The following is an 18,303-nucleotide window of genomic DNA, read 5'->3' as shown; positions in this document are numbered from 1 at the left end:
GGAAATTTCAGGGGTATTGGGCGCTTTGATCGAAAATTCGTATAGGATTAACTTAGCTTGGATCCCGTCTCATTGTCTTATACAAGGCAATGAGAAGGTAGACTCATTGGCTAAGGTGGGCGCGTTACAAGGTGAAATCTTTGAGAGGATAATAAGTTACAATGAATATTTTTAGCCGTAGGACGTAGCTCTGCGACATGCCGATATTTTTAGTCAAATTTCGGCTTGAGACGTTGCACAGTAAACGAAAATTACCGAGTTCGGTAATTTTTTTACCGAAATCCTAACATGTGTAAATCGTTAAACTGTTCGGTAACTTTTTCGGTAAAAAATAAACGAACATCGGTAAATCGATTCTTCATTTACCGATGTTCGTTTGTTTTTTACCGAAAAAATTACCGAACACTTTAACGATTTACACATGTTAGGATTTCGGTAAAAAAATTACCGAACTCGGTAATTTTCGTTTACTGTGTGGGATTTGCTTTAATCATCCGCTTCACCTTTCCCCTCTGTCTTTTAGTTCTCCGGTCCCGTTTTCTTCAACACTCTGGAGGCGGTTAAATGGTGAATGTTCAACATTTTTTACAACTGCCGGTGCGACAGGTCAGAAAATTCCAGGTCCAGGTGTTTGAAAGAATTTGTTCTCTCGACTCGCGTTAGTTCACCTCCATTTTCGTTGAATCGAAAAACACGACTTCGAGTTTGACAACATGTAAACAATACACATCAATGAGAAAGTGTGCAATGCAATCGTGAAAAAGTTTATCCCTTTTTGAATGTGTCGCAATAGTTTCATGTTCGCTTTTTACTTGTTGATTATATACTGTGATATCTTGTTGGATATGTTCGAGTGATCGACGATACTATCGCTGTCCAACTGACGTTCTTGAAGGCTTTTCTCATGTCTAGGATAAATGATAACAAGCAGTGTGACAAAAATTCCTCCCAATTATTGAAAGCCGAACGCAATTTTCCCATAACACATTGAGAGAGCAAAACCGTAACATCGCCTGAGCTATCTGTCGCCTCCCGGCTTATTTTTATCTCAGTCGTATAGGGTGGACGAAAGCTGGTAACGCTTTGCTGCAAAAATAGTTATACATTTGAGTACCTACATAAACATGTACGGATCTTTTCAAGAGAAGATACAATTGATCTAAGATCCTATATGTGGGGTTGTGCTTGTAAATTGTTAAAATCAGTAGGTACTCAACTTCTACTCCGAAATCCTACTCTGAAATTCGAATGTATTTTTCGGAATCAATGAACACCAGTAATAGTCCTGTAATTGATTTGCTAAAGTATTTTTCATTGCGTAACTGATGATCTCCCGGAACTTAATCTATAGCTTATTGCTTTCGCATACATTAGTATAAATTTTTTTCATAGTTCCTATTGATTTCCCTTTCTACTCCTCAGCTAGGTAATGTGGCCAAGTTCTCTTGTATCGTTTAAAAGATAGTTTAATTTCCTTTTCAAGTTCACGCTTCGTAGACAGGCAACTGCTACCGAGCTCTTCGATTATTCTTTTAGTCTTTCTGTCGAAAAAACTCGTGCATGCATAGTCCAGAATCCTGGACTACATGCCATTTAAACAACGAAAGTTTGCAAAGTTACTAATTACCTCCTTAAACAAGAAAGTTTAAAAAGAATTTTTATTGGAATTTACCTACCTACCTACAGACCACTAACAAAGAACATTTTAGTTGCTTTTTAACGTTTTCCATGTACAAATTTAGTATCGTATTGTTCTCTTTATCTGCTTTCTTTTGTCTTTCAGTGTGTGAAGAAGAGTTCTTTGTGTTAGATGCTTACATGACACACTTGAAGGATGATCATCCCGAATCAACGACGATCGCTTGTCAGTGTTGTAAGGAAGAAATACAAAAGCTCAAAATGCCACGCCATCTGTTGATTCATAAGATTGGCATTTACGAGTGCCTCTATTGCCAGTTTGGTAGCAATACTGTGGAATCAGTTCAAACCCACGTCTGCAACAAGCATCCATCAGAACCATTTTATTGCTGTGTCAGGTTCAACAAGGGCCCGGAAAAGGTAAATATATTCCACCTTCACGCAAATAGCTTATAAATTCTAACTTTGTTTTCCATATTTTAGAGAAAACTTGCCACCCTTAAATCGCTTTTCGAACAATCTATTGAAGAAAGCGTGTTTACGCGATGTAACTTCACTATCAATGAACTTAACTACAAATCACCAGATATCATCAATGCCAATCAAGATGTTACGAAACCGACCATAATACCTTTGCAGTTGCCACCGATTCGTGTTGGAGACGCAAATATATTACTGAGTGCGCATATTCCTACCGTCAATGACTCAGATAAAATTGACAGACAATCTGTCGTTGTTAATGCGGATGGCGGTGGGAGTATCCAAGTACCAACTCTCTCGAAAATAGCTGAAAGGTATGAATTGGTGGAATCTGGTTCCGTTCCCATCATAACATCGGTGCAAGGCAACTATCAACCAGCGACGTCTAGTACGAATTTTCCGGTTATCACTCAAGTCATGGGTGGAGTGACGGATGCCCAATCTAGTTCTTCTATGCCTATCATTACCAGAGTTGAAGGCGGTGTAGATAATTCAGTTACGATTCGACCTGCCTCTTCTTTGATTGGAACAAAAATAATCATATCACCTAATAAGGGTTTTCCAATAATTACAAATGTTTGCAGCATAGCACCTTCGACTTCCAAGCAAGTTCAAAGTGCTTCTGAAGATGAAGCTTTGATGTTAGAAGCTGAACGTGTCGCCATGGAAATGATCAAGGATACAGGTTTACCTCGTAATGTAATATACAAGTGCGTATTCAAGGGTTGTAATTCAGTACTTCCCGATGGCTATGGAATGCGAAAGCATCTGATGTTCACACACATGGCATCTACTCAGTATAACTGTGTTCATTGCAAGAGTAAAACTACTTTTCCCAGTGTCCTCACATTCACACAACATTTGAAAAGTCACGAGACGCAAAGGATATTTTGTTTTGTATGTGACTATAAAGGATCATTCCCACCCGAGGTTATCAAACATGTCAAAGAAGTGCACAAAACTAACAAACCTACTATTCTATTTCTAAACCCGAAGAAAAATGATCCGAACAGTGACATCATCGTTTTTGCTCCTGGCCAACCGACCGAAGCTGAACGGAAAGCATATTATCAAAAGTTGATCGATCTGTACAATCACAAGCTACAAGAAGCTCTCATCCAGCAAAAGACACAGTTTTCACCAGAAGAGTGCGAGATGCTGCCCAAGCAAGCTATTTTCAGCCAGTTGGTTTACTGCAACAAGTGTCACTACGGAACGAAAGTTCGCTTGAACATGTACCGACATTTGAAAGGGCATTTGAATGATATTCCCGTAGCGAATGTTGACCCTAAAAATCCGGTACCTTGTTGGGGACAAGGTGAAAAGCATTTTGATCGCATGAGAAATCCGGCAGCTAGCTCACAGGAAGATGACGATGTCATTCAATCACTTTGTTTTGTTCAGGAAAACAAACGTTACATATGTGGCGCTCAAGGTTGTCGTTACCTGACCATTAACGAATGCATGCTCCAGAGTCACCTTAGCACTTTGCACTGCGATATCGATGAATACAAGTGCCCACACTGCCCGGCGGTTCAAGTTTTTTCATCTGGCAAGTTTGATGCAATGAGAATTGTGGAACACCTGAAGCTGCACGATAAAGAACTGTACCGTTGCAGTATATGCTGTATATTCTTGAACAACAAAACAAATATGGAACGCCATATTCGAGAAAACCACAAGAACATAAGTGAGGCCACCGTTTTTGTTATCCGCGATGGCAGCACTGCGGGTGGTGCTTTGGTGGAAGGAATAGCTTTCAAATGGAAATGCGACATCTGCAAATTTAAATGTGTTACTGTTTCCGAAATCAAAAGCCATATGGTGGATGTGCATAATATGACGATGAGATACCGATGTGCAAAATGCTTGTTTGGTGCATCCAACAAAGCTGCGTTTACGAATCATTTTGAGGAAAAACACTCGGGTTGTAAAATAGTTATCGTTTCATTGTATAAACCAATCGATGGCGACGATAGTAAAACAGATACAACTCCCCTTTGGCGTAGAGAAACTGGCAGAACTAAAAGTATCCGAGGTATAGAGGTCGAAGATGACGATGATGATAATGATGATGTTGAAACGGTTATGTTAAGTGACTCACCGGAGCCAGCAGGCCCTAGCGGATTGTGTACAAGTGATGCTATATCGAAACTGGATGAAGATTCCACAGTGAAAGCATTCAAATGTGGATTTAGAGCTTGTACATTTGTAAATGATTTTGGTTCAGGTATAGTCGCACATTTCAAAACAGCACATCCAGGTGAAAAACCGTCTGTACTAAGAAATGCTTTGGCTAATCCTGCAGAATCTCGGTTCGATTATTTTTTAAAATATGCTTGCTTCTATTGTATCAAGAAAGCGGATACCCTAAGTGAACTAAAAGATCATTGGAAAAAAAACCACACCGTTAATGGTATTCCAAATCCCGAGAAACCTTTTCTATTTAAAACGGTCAAAATTGTTCTGTGCTTCTACTGTCGAAAAGGATCCGTTATGCCAGAAATAAAATCTCACTTTGCTCAATGTCATCCTAATATGCAACCGATTTATCTGGATTTCCGTAACCCCAAACAATGTGCTGAGTGCGACTATCCTACAAATCAAAAGCAGGAAATGGTAGCACATTACTTTAAACATCATCAACAGGAGAATGAATACGCCAAAGGATGGATCAGCTATTTGAATGACCACGTACTGAATAAAATTCTAGAACTCAATTCCATCACATTCCGTTGTGACAAATGTGAATTTTCAACGGACACCAGCACAGACTTCGCTTCACATTTTGCGGCAGTTCATCCGGGGCAGTCATTGGAATTCAGCGAATATGTTGCGGAAAAACAAATTAAGTATCACTGCTCTTTCAACAACTGTAAATTAACATTCACAAAACCACGGGACCTTGCGAATCACCTGATGGTTCATGTTCCCATGTTCAAGTGCTGCTGTGATCCACCATGTAATGCTAGCTTCAGATACTTCTCCATGTTAGTTCAGCACTACAGGACAACTCACCCGAATCAAGATCTTAAATATGCGTTGAAAACACCGAATGAGTACCATACAGTGTTGCGAATGGTTTCTGTCCAATTTTGGAATGGATTCGTTATGACGTTGGAGGATGCCCGTCTAGCTAACAATCGTTTCGGTATCAATAGTGATGTATCGAAGTATGTTAACGAAATTTGCGATAAATCTGTTGTTGAGCTAACTCATGCTATTTAAGTAATTTATATTAACAAGCATAGTTTTAAGTGTAGAAACAACCCAACTATTATTAAATATGAATCACTTAGTTACACGTGTCTAAAAAAAACACTATCGCTTTTTGTGGGCTCAACGTGACTACCTACTGTCACATTTGTAAATATGTATTAAAAAATTGTGACTTTTTTTTAAAAATAGTTCCATAAGTATTTTGCCTAACTTCTATAATGTTTATTTCCATCAATATTCATGATTTCCGTTGGTCAACTGAAACCAAAATGAACTCCATTCTAAAGCAGACTTCGTTATTGATATTTCTAATCGAAGTGATTGGCTTTACGTTACGAAAGCTTGTATCCGTTTTGTCACCATGAAAAATAATATTAAATTTTGATGTGTTGAGAAACGCACCCTTATCAGGATAGAGAGTAACACACATACTAATGGAACTTTTATTATTAGTACATATCTGTACATATATATGTTTCTTCACAGTCCGGGGAAAACTGCCTAACTTAGTCCCAGTGAGAAATTTGTGTTTATTGCAATACCCTTAGTTTCAAAAAAAAAAAAAAACCTTTAAACTAACTTTTAACGTCAAACTGTATCTTAAAGATCCACTAGTTTTGTCTACATTAGTTGTAAGCTATGATGTAATAACAAATTTTGTTTGCCTACATTAGAAATTACAAATGAAAGAAAGTTTATTATTTAAGGTGTAATAAATCTTAAATAGGTGATTGAATAGAATGTGTTTTTATTGTCTTAGGGAACAAAAAGAAGGATTCTCTTTTTTTAATAGGAAAGTGTAAATTGATTTAATGTTACGTACAACATATCACAAAAGCTATACTTACATAACATACAAAAAAAAACCATCTCATCTCATCTTAAGTCCGCCACGCAAAATATAATTCTTAATCAATTTCCTCTCAATATATCTACTTAAAATCGAAACCACAGCTACAGGAAGCCACCACCGGACCCTGACGGAAAATGTTCTTGGAAATGACCCCAGTTAATCTCCTTCCCTTTCCTATAATAAGATTTGAATTAACAGTTGAGTAGCCGCGACGATTACGGCCCCCCTCTTACTAACCCAAAGTTAGGAAAAATACTCCCGGCACATAAAAACTTTATAAGTAAAATGCCTGAATAAAACCATTTGTAAATTTAAAAAAAAATATAATCAAAATACTCTGCATGCCACTTCAAACGAAATAACTTTACCTCATCGCGGTCTTCAAGTAAGAAGAAAGGTGGCGTTGCTTATTATGTGACTCGCCGAAATTCACATTACGAAATTTGACGAGTCCGGCGGTCACATCACTCGACTCGCCCTGAGGTGGAATATTACACAGAAATGGGTGAATTAGAAAACATTACTTTTGAAAATGTTATATTCGTATCAGTTTAAACAGTGTATGTTTGCGTGTATTCTATGCAATATCAGCGCACCCAAGTGGACACAGTTTGCTACTACTGTGTGAAACGGTTTTTTTTACTGACAATCCTGTTTTCCTTTTTTGTGCTTATCTGGGGAAGGTATATTTTACGAAGGATTCGTTACCTCTGCCAGATATCAACACAGTAAGTTCTCTGACGCTTTAATTTTATGTTAATGTTTATTACACGTGGGTACGATTTTTGGAAATTGATTCGATCGGAATATCTGTTAATTTCCTATAGGGTTGAAAATAAAAAGTACGCAGCCAGTTTTCATTTTTGTTTGTCACCTTCAGTTTGTTATCCGTCACCGTTAAGCCGGTTGTTTTTCGATGTCGGTTAGTGAAAGTTTTTAATTTTGAAACTTGTTTTGCGTATTTTCCAAAAGTTGATCACATTCAATAAATGCCAAAATAGTCTATTCAAAGCTTGATCAGTTTATCAGTTTATGAAGTGTTTTTTGGCCCAGCTGGTTAGCTGAAATAAACAGTAGGTGAGTACATATTTTATGTTTTCTTGTTGCAAGTCTATGCTTGAGATAAATAAAAACTGATGCACTGATGTATATTATGAATGTATGTAATAAACAATATTATATTTTTCGGGTTGTATACTGTTTACCGGAATTCCATTAACCGGAAGTACTATTTACCGGACTGTATTATTTACCGGAATTCCATTTACCGGACTTACCTACCGGATTTTCTTTAATTCGTATAAATTTGGGGGAAGTATTACATTTGGCATGAAGCTATTTGGCTTAAAAGTCATTTGGCGTAATGCCATTTGGCTTAAAAGTCATTTGGCATAAAGGCCATTTGACATAACGTGCAAATTGTCAGAGAGCCATTTGGCATAATTTCATCTTTTTGTGTGGTCACGTTGAGATTTATTTTTCGGGCAAGGTTTCGAGTTTTCTTTACTTGAGTTTTGCGATTGCCGTCTTCATTGCCGCAATCTTCATTGCCGCAATCTTCATTGCCGTAAACATCGAGGATGCAGGGGGTGATGCGGTCCAAAGCCGCCGAGGCTCCCTAATCCGAGGTGGCCGCCGACCTGCCGTCGGAAGCGACGCCCTTATTACGTTGGTCTAGATCTACAGGGGCCTCATGGCCATTCGCATTCCAAGTTTCAGAAAATAAAATCAATTTCCTATTTACGGCGTGTTCGTAAATTGATTTGTTCTATCGAAGTGATTTTTTCTATCGATGCTGGCGTTCGTAAATTAAACAAACTGTATGCAAAAGCATTGGAAGGTGATTTGACATCTACCAAACAAATCGATGCATCACCCAAACAAATCAGTTTACGAACACGCCGTCAGCTGCGTACAATCATTTTCCTAAATAAGTCGCTAAAATGCTTTCAAATTGATTTAATTTCATCACCCGATCGATAAATATAGCTTTTCCGTACTAATTACTTCAAACAATTAATAAATACAACTGTGGGCCATTTTACCACAAACTGGTGCTCTCATTTTGTTCATTCGCCAAATTGGAGTGCCCTTTTGAATTGCAGAATGACTGTTCGCCTTTTGGATCACTCATTAAAGAAGCAATATTCAATAAAATTTCGGCTTGAAAGCGAGTCCAAATGATCACATTAAAACATTAGCACATTCAACGAACTTATAAATACTGATTTGTGCATCTCCTCGTCCTGGAAAACAAATTTCAAAAACTTCAATGCCCTTTTTCTATCTCGAAATATTGCGGTTACTGGGAAAATTTCTAATCGCGCGACGGTAGCCTTCCGTGCGGTAGGCTAGCCGGAGCAGTAAACACAGTTAAAAAATTCACTCTTACTCACTAATTTCATTGAAAAGTTAAGAAGTAAATTCTTGAATCAATCTTCAAATCATTATTTTGCAAGAGAGGACAAAACATGAAGTCATCGGAATGAAATATTATTATTCTTAGTATTCATTGAGATTGAATTAATTACGAGCGTTAAAATCCCAGACAAAACAAAAAACAATCTACATTATTGAAAACACATTTTTCCATAGCCTGAGAATTAACTAATTTGGCATGACGAAGATTTTTGATGCGATAAATGCGTCTTTGATACTTTATATGCTGGTCGAATTCAATTATGTTGTCGTTAAAATGTAACAAATCGTATATGAGAAGTTAAAAAAAGGAGTTGTGTACGGTGAATAGTCTATTATTGGAAATAATACCATTCGCATCGCAAAAAATAGAACTGCGCACTCATAACTGCGAAATTTGTGCGATCTGTCAAATCAGTATAAAATCTGACAGTTTTATACACGCTAACCGCTTTTCAGTTAAACTTTATACGGATAACTCCGACTGCAAAACATAGCACGAAATCCAATATTCAATGAATGATCGCTACCGTGTCGTTGAACTCTAAACTTATTTAAACAACTACAGGTTTTCATTTTTTTTTTCATGAATTTGTCCGCTGGTTGACCCCATCGCAAACAGGTTTTTTTTATTATTCATTTTTCCGTGATTTTGACCGCTGATTGACCAAGCTCAAGGCAAACACAATTTTTTGTTTTATAAACAATAGATAATCCGATAATAATATTTGGTATACATGTTTGTTTGACAACTTTTTATTAAATCATCTTTCAATGTTTTCCGCTTGTTCATCCGATTTAATTTCAGTCGATAAATAATCCTTATGTAGAACAGTGCTCATTTTTTTCTTGAATACTGTAATTTTTTTTACAGTGGTACCCTACGGGAGCCTAAATCAGCTATCGCAGAAATAGAAAAAAAGAGTGGATCAGCAATAACTATTGGCCTTTTTGTTCGCGACGAAATTTTGAGGGGAAATGGGCGAATGAACTGTGGGATTACAAACTCATAAAAAAAGCTATTCGCCTTATTTAAAAAAATAAATTTAACTTCACTAAAATAAGAAAAATTAAAAGAAGATCATATTTTCGGATGTAAAATAAAGAGTTTAACGCATTTATGTGATTATCTGGATCGCAACGTGAGGAGTGGCTTCCAAAACGATTTTAAAAAGCCACACTGGTTAGCATTAAATTAATTAAACAGTGATTGAAGTACCCAAACCTCGCCCAAAAATAATTCTGGGCAAAAGTTTTCTGGTAACCGGGATACAATCATAGATAATTGTACTTTGAAATTCTTAATGCGGTAGATGGCATTCCGATAAATAGTGCATCTGTTGAGATTTGTCCAATCGAAGCAATCGATGGGACAAATAACAACATGCACATAATAAATAAACAATCAAATATGTAACCATAGGGATGGTTTTCCTATAAATAGGATGTTAGGATAGTCAAATAAAGTATTCCAGTTTTGACCTTCAAACAGTTAGTTTGTTCTCTCCTTTCCACTCCGAAAGTGCTCCCTGTCCAACAGGTTATGGGCCCAGCACTAGTGGAAAGGAGGAGGAGCGGAATCAAAAGTGGACAGTCATCCAGCCAGGAAGCCGATGGAAGGACAACGAGCCGAAACCAAGAGAGGTCAACGAGCCGGGAACCGTGGAAGGTTGTAGGACCAGGGGCCATCTGGAAGGTCGTCGGACCGGGAAGCCAGGTAGAGGTCGACAAGCCAGGAAAAACGGTGGCCGTCGGACAGGTGCCAAGGGAGGTCGTTGGGCCGAATGCATTGCGAGCTGCCCGGAATCCATCGGAAGGTCGGTGAGCCGGGAGCCAGAGGAAGGTCGTCGTGCCATTGGTGAGGCGTCGGGCCAATAGAAGAGCGTCGAGCCGGTTCACTGGTAGGTCGTCGTACCGGAAGCCATGGAAAGTAGGCGGGCCGGTATCATGGAACATCGTCAAGTCATGAACCAGGTGGTGGTCGTTGGACCAGGAGCCACTGGAGGACTTGCGAGCGGGATACCACGGAAGGTCGCCGAGCCGGTGCCATGGAAGGTCGTCGGACCGGAAAGCCAAGTGGAGGTCGTCGGGCTGGAACCACTGGGAGGCGCAGGCCTCGGGAAAGGCGTCGAGGCGAAGGAGAATGCTTCGAGCCGCAGGAAGAGTGCCGAGACCAGAGCCATGGAAGGTCGTCGGGCCAGAGCCATTGGGAGGTCGTCGGAGCGGAAGCCATTGGAGGTCGTCGTGCCAGATCCGGGAAGGTCGTCGAACTGGTGCCATAGAAGCTCATCGAGTTGCATTACGAACGTGTTCCGGTGCGTGCGTTGAAAAGAAGTAGTCCCAACTTCAGGAGGAGCCGCCGGAGGTAGTTAAAAGACTGCGAATGTGTATGTTGAGGAGGAGTGTTGAGATTTGTCCAATCGAAGCAATCGATGGGACAAATAACAACATACACATAATAAATAAACAATCAAATATGTAACCATAGGGATGGCTTTCCTATAAATAGGATGTTAGGATAGTCAAATAAAGTATTCCAGTTTCTACCCTCAAGTAGTAAAGTCTCTTCTTTCCACTGCCCAAAGTGCTGCACAACAGCATCTTTGAATCCAGTTAATGTCAGTCCGGTAAATGGTTCATTCCGGAAATAGCAGTTCGGTAAACGTTTTATTCCGGTTAGTGAATTTCCGGTAAATGGTTTTCCGGTAAACAGTATTAACCTGTTTTTGGGCAAAGCTAAAGGTGCAATGGGCTTTTTTGACGGAATAAAACGAAAATTTGATGATATTCTTGTCTTAATTTTTTTTTATTATTTAAAACTAGTTTATTAAAGGTCTTTTACTTTTACAAAGTTTTAATGTGCCGAGTGTATTTGTTTCACTAGGTTAGTAGGAAAGGGAGCCGTAATAGTCGCGGCGACTCAACTGTTAGAAATCTTAAAATTAGGGAAAGGAGGGGGTTTATAGGGGGGTATCCTTCGATAACAGTTTTCCATTAGGGTTCGGTGGTGGCCTCCTGTAGCAGTAGTTTCGATAGCTACGGTTTGGTATCGGTTTCCATCCTTCTGGCCAGCCTTCAATACGTTCGTGTCGAACCCGTTGGATGAGAGGTGGTACTAATAAATAAACAAAACAAACATTAAATGAAGAACACACAAGGGGAGAGTTTACGTGGGTATGCGGACAACATGATACAACATGATCGATGTCGTGGTAGCCATCCCCACAAACGCAAACATTGGTTGCAGCGAGACTAATACGAAACGAGTGCGCGTCAAGCCGGTAGTGATTTGACATGAGCCGAGAAATCACGGGAATGAGGTCGCGACTCAAGTTAAAATGGTTAAACCATGCCTTCGTCGGAACCTTAGGGATAATCGTATGGAGCCAACGTCCCAGAGTGCCATTATCCCAGCCAGACTGCCAAGCGTTAATCACTAAAGTGCGAGGTATTGTAAAATATTCATTGTAAGTTATGATCCTCTCAAAGATTTCACCTTGTAACGCGCCCATCTTAGCCAATGAGTCCGCCTTCTCATTGCCTTGTATAAGACAATGAGACGGGATCCAAGCTAAGGTAATCATATACGAATTTTTTATCAGAACGCCCAATATCCCTGAAATTTCCAGCAAAAAATGGGAAGAGCGCTTCATCAGTTTCATCGATTGAATCGCCTCAACGGAACTGAGACTATCCGAATAGATGAAATAGTGGTCTACGGGCAGTGTGCGAATGTGTTCCAAGGTGCAGTAAATAGCGGCTAACTCAGCAGTGTAAACGGAGCTTCAAGCGCTTATTATGCACTGCGAGGCCAGTCGCGTTGTCGATTCTAGAATTATCAGTAAAGAACATTTTTATAGGATCAATTTCACGTACACTCAGAAAAATACTATTATGTATGCCATAAGATTCTCAGGGCTAGAAGTTGGTCACTTTTTAGTAACTTTGTCACTTTTTTCAAGCTGGTCACTCACAAGTTACTTTTTTTGAAATTTGGTCCCTAAAGTCACTATTTTTTATATAATTATCTTAAAACTGAGCTTATTTTTTTTTTTAACTTTTTCTACTCATTATTAAAAACATTGTATTGTTTCACGACAAGTGGTATGTTTTCATTAGTTCATTATTAGGTTATTCGTTAATTAATTATTTGATGGGTTCCTTTTCTATCCTTTCGAGTCCTGTGGGAATTCACACGACTTAAATTGAGAGAATGGCTCAGATTCAGTAAGGAAGATTATTGTTTTGTTTTGCTTTGATATATCGCTTACACTTAAACATTATATGGATGACAATTGCAATTTAAACAAAAATAGTTTTTCGCTTAAAAAATATGTAGTTTTTTGTTTATTTGTGACACTTTACCAACCTTGTCAAGAAAAAATATTTTCTAAAGTGACACTATTACTACATGTTTTACCAAAATTTGAATCTTGAATTTGTTAAAAATAATTCGCAACTTAATTTAAAAAAAAATCAATCAAAATCTGTAAAGTGCACTTAATCACATGACAGGAAATATTCCATGCTTTCAATGCTCTTGGTTGTATTAAATGAAATCATTTTCGAATCATTTGAAAGATTGGTAGTTATTCATAGATTTCGAACCCTTTTTGAAGTTGTCGATAACTTTCAATAATTTTTGTACCTTTTTAGAGGTTTGCTGATATATTTTCTACAATATTCCAATAGGTGTTTCTTGGATGGATACAACATTTCTGAGGAGTTTCTTGGATCTGTTTTTTTTAAGAAATTGTCGTGTTAAATCATTTATGAATATTTTTTTTAAATTTATTCCTTTTTGAACATCATTTTTTTCCTAGTAAATCTTTCTAATGATTGATATGTGAATCATGCAATAAAGTCTGCAGTGAATCTCTTTGGAAATGTTCCATTTTTGTAAATAAAATGTAAGTAATCTTTAAGTAAGTTTTAAATTTGAAAAATTATATTCTACCTCGAAGATAAGTTTCGTAAAATTATTTAGCCTTTTTGTGTTATTGTCATCCTAAGTCAACTTTTTCGCTAAGCTTCTTTAAGTCATTGTCAATCTTCTGTCAACATTTTGTCCTTTATCTTTTTTCAATCCTCTATCATTGTTTTGTCATTTTTTCATAAGGACCTCCCAATTTTTAATTTCATGGCTCATTCATGAAATGAAATTTCTATAAATGTAAATCTTAACTCAATTTCGAGTAAATTCTTTAAACTTTTCGTTAATCATGTGCTGGTGTTTTATTTGCACTCTTGAATCTCTAACATATATCTTACAGTTTTGTTGAAAATTTCAGTTTTTGTAAATTTATTTCGAATTGTTGACTTTTTTTTAATATAATTTTAGACTTTTTCAACTCTTTTAGTGACATTGAAAAAAATCTGATGGTGTAACACTATACAATGAATTTTTTTTTCAAGGAAAATGGATAAACTCGAAGTTCTTGTCGGGCTAAGTTGTCCTAGTTTTTACAGTACGACGACCTTTTGGTTCCCGCCCATTGTTTCTGTAGAACTTTAGGTTTCTGCGGTCGCTATTCTTAAATTATCTAAGCTCATTTAAAATGTTCCTCTTTTGTCCAACATATTGCTTTTCTGAAAGTGAGGCCAAGAGCCTTCCAAAAAACGTTTTTCATTTAACAGAATTGTCTTTAAAGCTTTTGGTTTTAGTTTTTAATGTCATTTTTTAATTAGTTTTCGTTTTGTTCTGGTCACTAATTTTACCCTAATTTCACTTCAAAGTAACTATTTTGCCCTACTTTTTTACTGCATGGTCGCTTCTAGCCCTGGATTCTCTTATGAAGTGGCGCCATAAGAGAAATCATTGAAATTCATAAGATTGTCTTATGACGCGAATGAATTCTGAAGATGAACACCTAATGTAATGGGGGTTTGATGGTTTTTATAAGAGGCTCTTATGGAAACAGGAAGTCACTTCTAATAAGAACAATTTAAGAAATTTTATGTTGAAAACATTCACTTTATTGTTTTCCGGATTTGTTTGAAATTTAATTTTCCATGGCCACCATCAGCAACACCTCAACACCCGGCTCCAACAATTTTTTTTGTCGCATCCGATTCTTTGGCCTTGTGTTTTTCCGGTCCGCGTACTGAAAAGCAAACAAAAAAATATTTTGGTTTACAAATATATTAATCGTTCACATCAAAACCATCAACTCAAATTTACCACTCAGAAGATCACAATAATTTTTCACTGTTTAGGAAAACTAATAACTAACAACTAGCGAATGCTTCGTACCGTTAGACGATGGAAAACTGATGGAAAGAATGAATGTGTTCATTATATTTTCACAAAGCCGTTTCTTCTATTTTTCATAAGATGTTCTTATGAAAACTGAAAGTATTTCATAAGACTCTTATAAAACACAATTTTGCGCTCTAGAAAGCGGTTCATGAGACGCATCTTATGAAAATTTTAATAAGAATTTGCCTGAGTGTACTTTTGAAGCAAAGATTGAAGGGATAATGTTGGGTCGGACGTGATCTGGTATTCCACGGATGTCAGCGGTCATGGATAGATCGAATTTTATCAAGGAACTGCTACTCGGGCTCGGGTAAAAGTGACTCGTGTCCGAATTTAATAAAGAAGGATTTATTTCTAATTGACTAAAAGTATGATATTTATATACATATTTTACTTGCGAATTAATATTCATAAGCCTTTCCAAATTTGCTATCACCAAAGGATTCATAGTTTCACTTCGCATTAGGAAACTTAGCTCCTATTTTGATTTTGGAATTCACTCTTCAGTTGTCAAAATGCCGTTCAAAGAAGAAGAGCAGCGTATCAAAATTTTGCTCGCGCATCGCGAAAATCCGAGCTACTCGCACACAAAGCTGGCAAAATCGCCAAAAGTTGCCAAATCAACCGTTACAAATGCAATTAAAGTGTTTGGGGAACGTTTGTCGACAGTCAGGAAGTCTGGATCAGGGGGAAAATCGAAAGCCGAAAGCCGCTGAGACGACAAAGAGAGTTGCCGGTAGTTTCAAGCGAAACCCTAACCTCTCTCTCCGAGATGCCGCAAATAAGCTGGGTGTATCGTCTACAACCAGTGCTGCAAATTTTCTTAAAGCACAAATGATACTGACTGTGATTTTCTATCAGTGTAAAAAGCTTCAACTGAAATGAACGGAATTGAAAAGTCAACAAATATAAAAGCTTCTGATCGGCTCGGTCATCCTCGTGCCTACAGAAAGCTATGTGAGTGTGTCTATCAGTCAGTAGAAAGCTCACTCGTAAACCCGAACTAACTTGTTTCACTCGAAAGCTACGAAAGCGTCTTTCGCTTAGGCATTTCTGTCGCTCACTGTTTTTGATCAGTGACTGCAGCTTAAGCATTCAATCAGTGTCAGCGAAAGTTGCTGATAATTTCAGTAAGCATTTGTTTTTGCCATTTTTGCAAATTATGAATTGGGATTCAAAAAGAAAACGCGAATTGAAAATCGCTGAGACTATACGATTATTTGAAGGGGGGACAAGAGGATGGATGAATATAAAATTCATGAGAATTGAATTTATGGTAATTAATAATGACAAAAATATGACAAAATGTGGTCAAAAAATGACAAAATTATTACACAATGTTTTTTTTTTTTGTTTATTTGTGACACTTTACCAACGCTTTGGCATTCGTGTCAATCCCATTGCACAATGTGATAAATATGTTGAAAACATGATAAAATTTTGACAAAAGTATGAGAAAAATCTGACAATTATGACTAAAATTTGACAATAAAATGACATCAATCAAACAATTATGTCATAAATATGACAAAAAATTGACAATAAAATGACAAAACATAACAAAAATAAGACACATATCCGACAAATGAGACAAACATTTGACAAATGTGATAATAATATGAAAAATAACACAAAAATGAAACAAATCATTTACAATACAATGACAAAACATGACAACAAAATTACAAAATTATGACAAAGTCTGACAAATCACGGTGTGTTTCGTAGAAGGAATTAAAGAAAAAAAATACAGTAACGCTAATTTTTGCATGGGCAGAAAGTAGAGCTTTTCCCGGTTCATTTCCACCAGAAATTAAAATATTTGGTCGGTGAACCCCCATACAAATTTTTTTTTCAAAATTTTCTATTTGAAATCTTTATCAAATTTACATATATTTCTAGTGTTTTTTAATTTCAGAGGTGCTTATTCCCTTAGTTCTAACTTTCAATGTTTTTAAATTAAACTCAACAATCATATCGAAAACTTTGAAAAATTTTAAAAATTATTTCAAACTAGTTACAGAGCTATTAAAACGAAGAAAATTGCATAAAAATATCTTTTAATCCTGAAATTTATAAACAGCAAGCAAATCCTGTCAGCAGTCTGAGGGGGTGAAATTATCTGAAAATTTAAAAATTATCTGGAATAATTTGAATCTATTTGAATCCATTAACTTTATATATTCTGATTGTGGAAACACTGGAGAGTATTTCATTTAAAAAGAATTAAGAAAATCAGTTAATACAAGAAACTGCTATAACTTTTTTGTGATAACGCTTATGGTGTTGCGCTCTGGAGTAGAAACGTTGGTCTTAATTTAAGCCTTTAAAAAAAAAAAAAAAAAATTAATATTCAAAAGTAAATGATTTGTTAAAAACAATTTGTGATAAGAATTCAGTTTTTATACTTTTCCTGAGAAAAATGTCCAAAATCTCATTCGCACTTCAGACTCAATGCAAAACAATTCAGCAGTTTAATCACTGATTAATCTTGCTCAAATTTTGCATGTTATTTTCTTTTCATAAAATGATTATTATCAAGCTGGAGTGTTTTGTTTTATAAGTCATTTTATTTCTATTTTGAGTGCCGATTTTAGTAACTCTCCTGTACTCTGTGATTCTCACATTTTATTCATTTACTTTTAAGGTTAAATAATCCTAGCTCTTACAGTTCTCAACCCACTATACTATTACAATAATCTCTTGTACAGTAAGGTTTTTTTTTACACTGATATACGTACCGCGTAAAAAAAAACCGTGTAAAAAAAAACCGTGTTAATTCCCGAAAACCGTGTAAAAAAAAACCGTGCTAATTCCCGAAAACCGTGTAAAAAAAAACCGTGTTAATTCCCGAAAACCGTGTAAAAAAAGACCATTCGAATTCTGCAGCTCTGAAGTACTGACACTTAAGACCTGAGACCTGAGACTTGAGACTTGAGACCCGGACTTGAGAATGTAGACTAGAGACATGAGACCTGAGACTTTAGACGTGACACCTGAGACCTGAGTCCAGGGACCTGAGATCTGAGACATGAGACCTGAGACCTGAAGAATGAGACCAAAGACATGGGACATTAGACCTAAGACCTGAGACTAGAAACCTAAGACATAAAACACGAGACCTGAGACCTGAGACATGAGACATGGGACCTGAGACATGACACCTGAGACCTGAGACATGAGAAATGAGACATGAGATATGAGACCTGACACATGAAATATGAGACATAAGACATGAGACCTGAGGTATGAGACAAGAGCCATGGAAGATTAGACCTGAGACATGAGACTTTAGACCTGAGACAAGCTACTAGTGTTATTACCGTGAAAAATTATATTAGCTCCGATTTCAACTTGCGACCCCTCTAGTGAAAGGGTTTGACTTGTGGGTGACGAAAAATAGTGTCGCGACATCGCTAGTACAAGCTACTAGTTT

At 37.1% G+C, this 18,303-nt stretch overlaps 2 protein-coding genes across 5 annotated transcripts in view; both read left to right on the top strand.

Annotated features, from left to right (window-relative positions):
• Nucleotides 1–6,078, top strand: part of LOC129743900 (uncharacterized) — a 75,378-nt gene extending 69,300 nt beyond the window's left edge. For all 4 annotated transcript variants that reach the window (XM_055736141.1, XM_055736138.1, XM_055736139.1 and 1 more), the window contains exons 5-6: nucleotides 1,784–2,058; nucleotides 2,122–6,078. In XM_055736141.1, coding sequence (XP_055592116.1) covers nucleotides 1,784–2,058; nucleotides 2,122–5,346 — 3,500 coding nt within the window. In that variant the 3' untranslated portion in view covers nucleotides 5,347–6,078. The remainder of the gene's footprint in view (nucleotides 1–1,783; nucleotides 2,059–2,121) is intronic.
• A 1,018-nt stretch (nucleotides 6,079–7,096) lies between these two features.
• Nucleotides 7,097–18,303, top strand: part of LOC129744812 (uncharacterized) — a 110,048-nt gene continuing 98,841 nt past the window's right edge. The window contains exon 1 of the mRNA XM_055737523.1: nucleotides 7,097–7,267. The gene's annotated coding sequence lies outside the window, so the exon portion shown is untranslated. The remainder of the gene's footprint in view (nucleotides 7,268–18,303) is intronic.

This window comes from Uranotaenia lowii, chromosome 2, assembly GCF_029784155.1.
Source record: "Uranotaenia lowii strain MFRU-FL chromosome 2, ASM2978415v1, whole genome shotgun sequence".
Classification (NCBI taxonomy): Eukaryota; Metazoa; Arthropoda; class Insecta; order Diptera; family Culicidae; genus Uranotaenia; species Uranotaenia lowii.
Note: the sequence above shows the minus strand (reverse complement) of the source record. Positions and strands in the feature narration are given on the sequence as shown.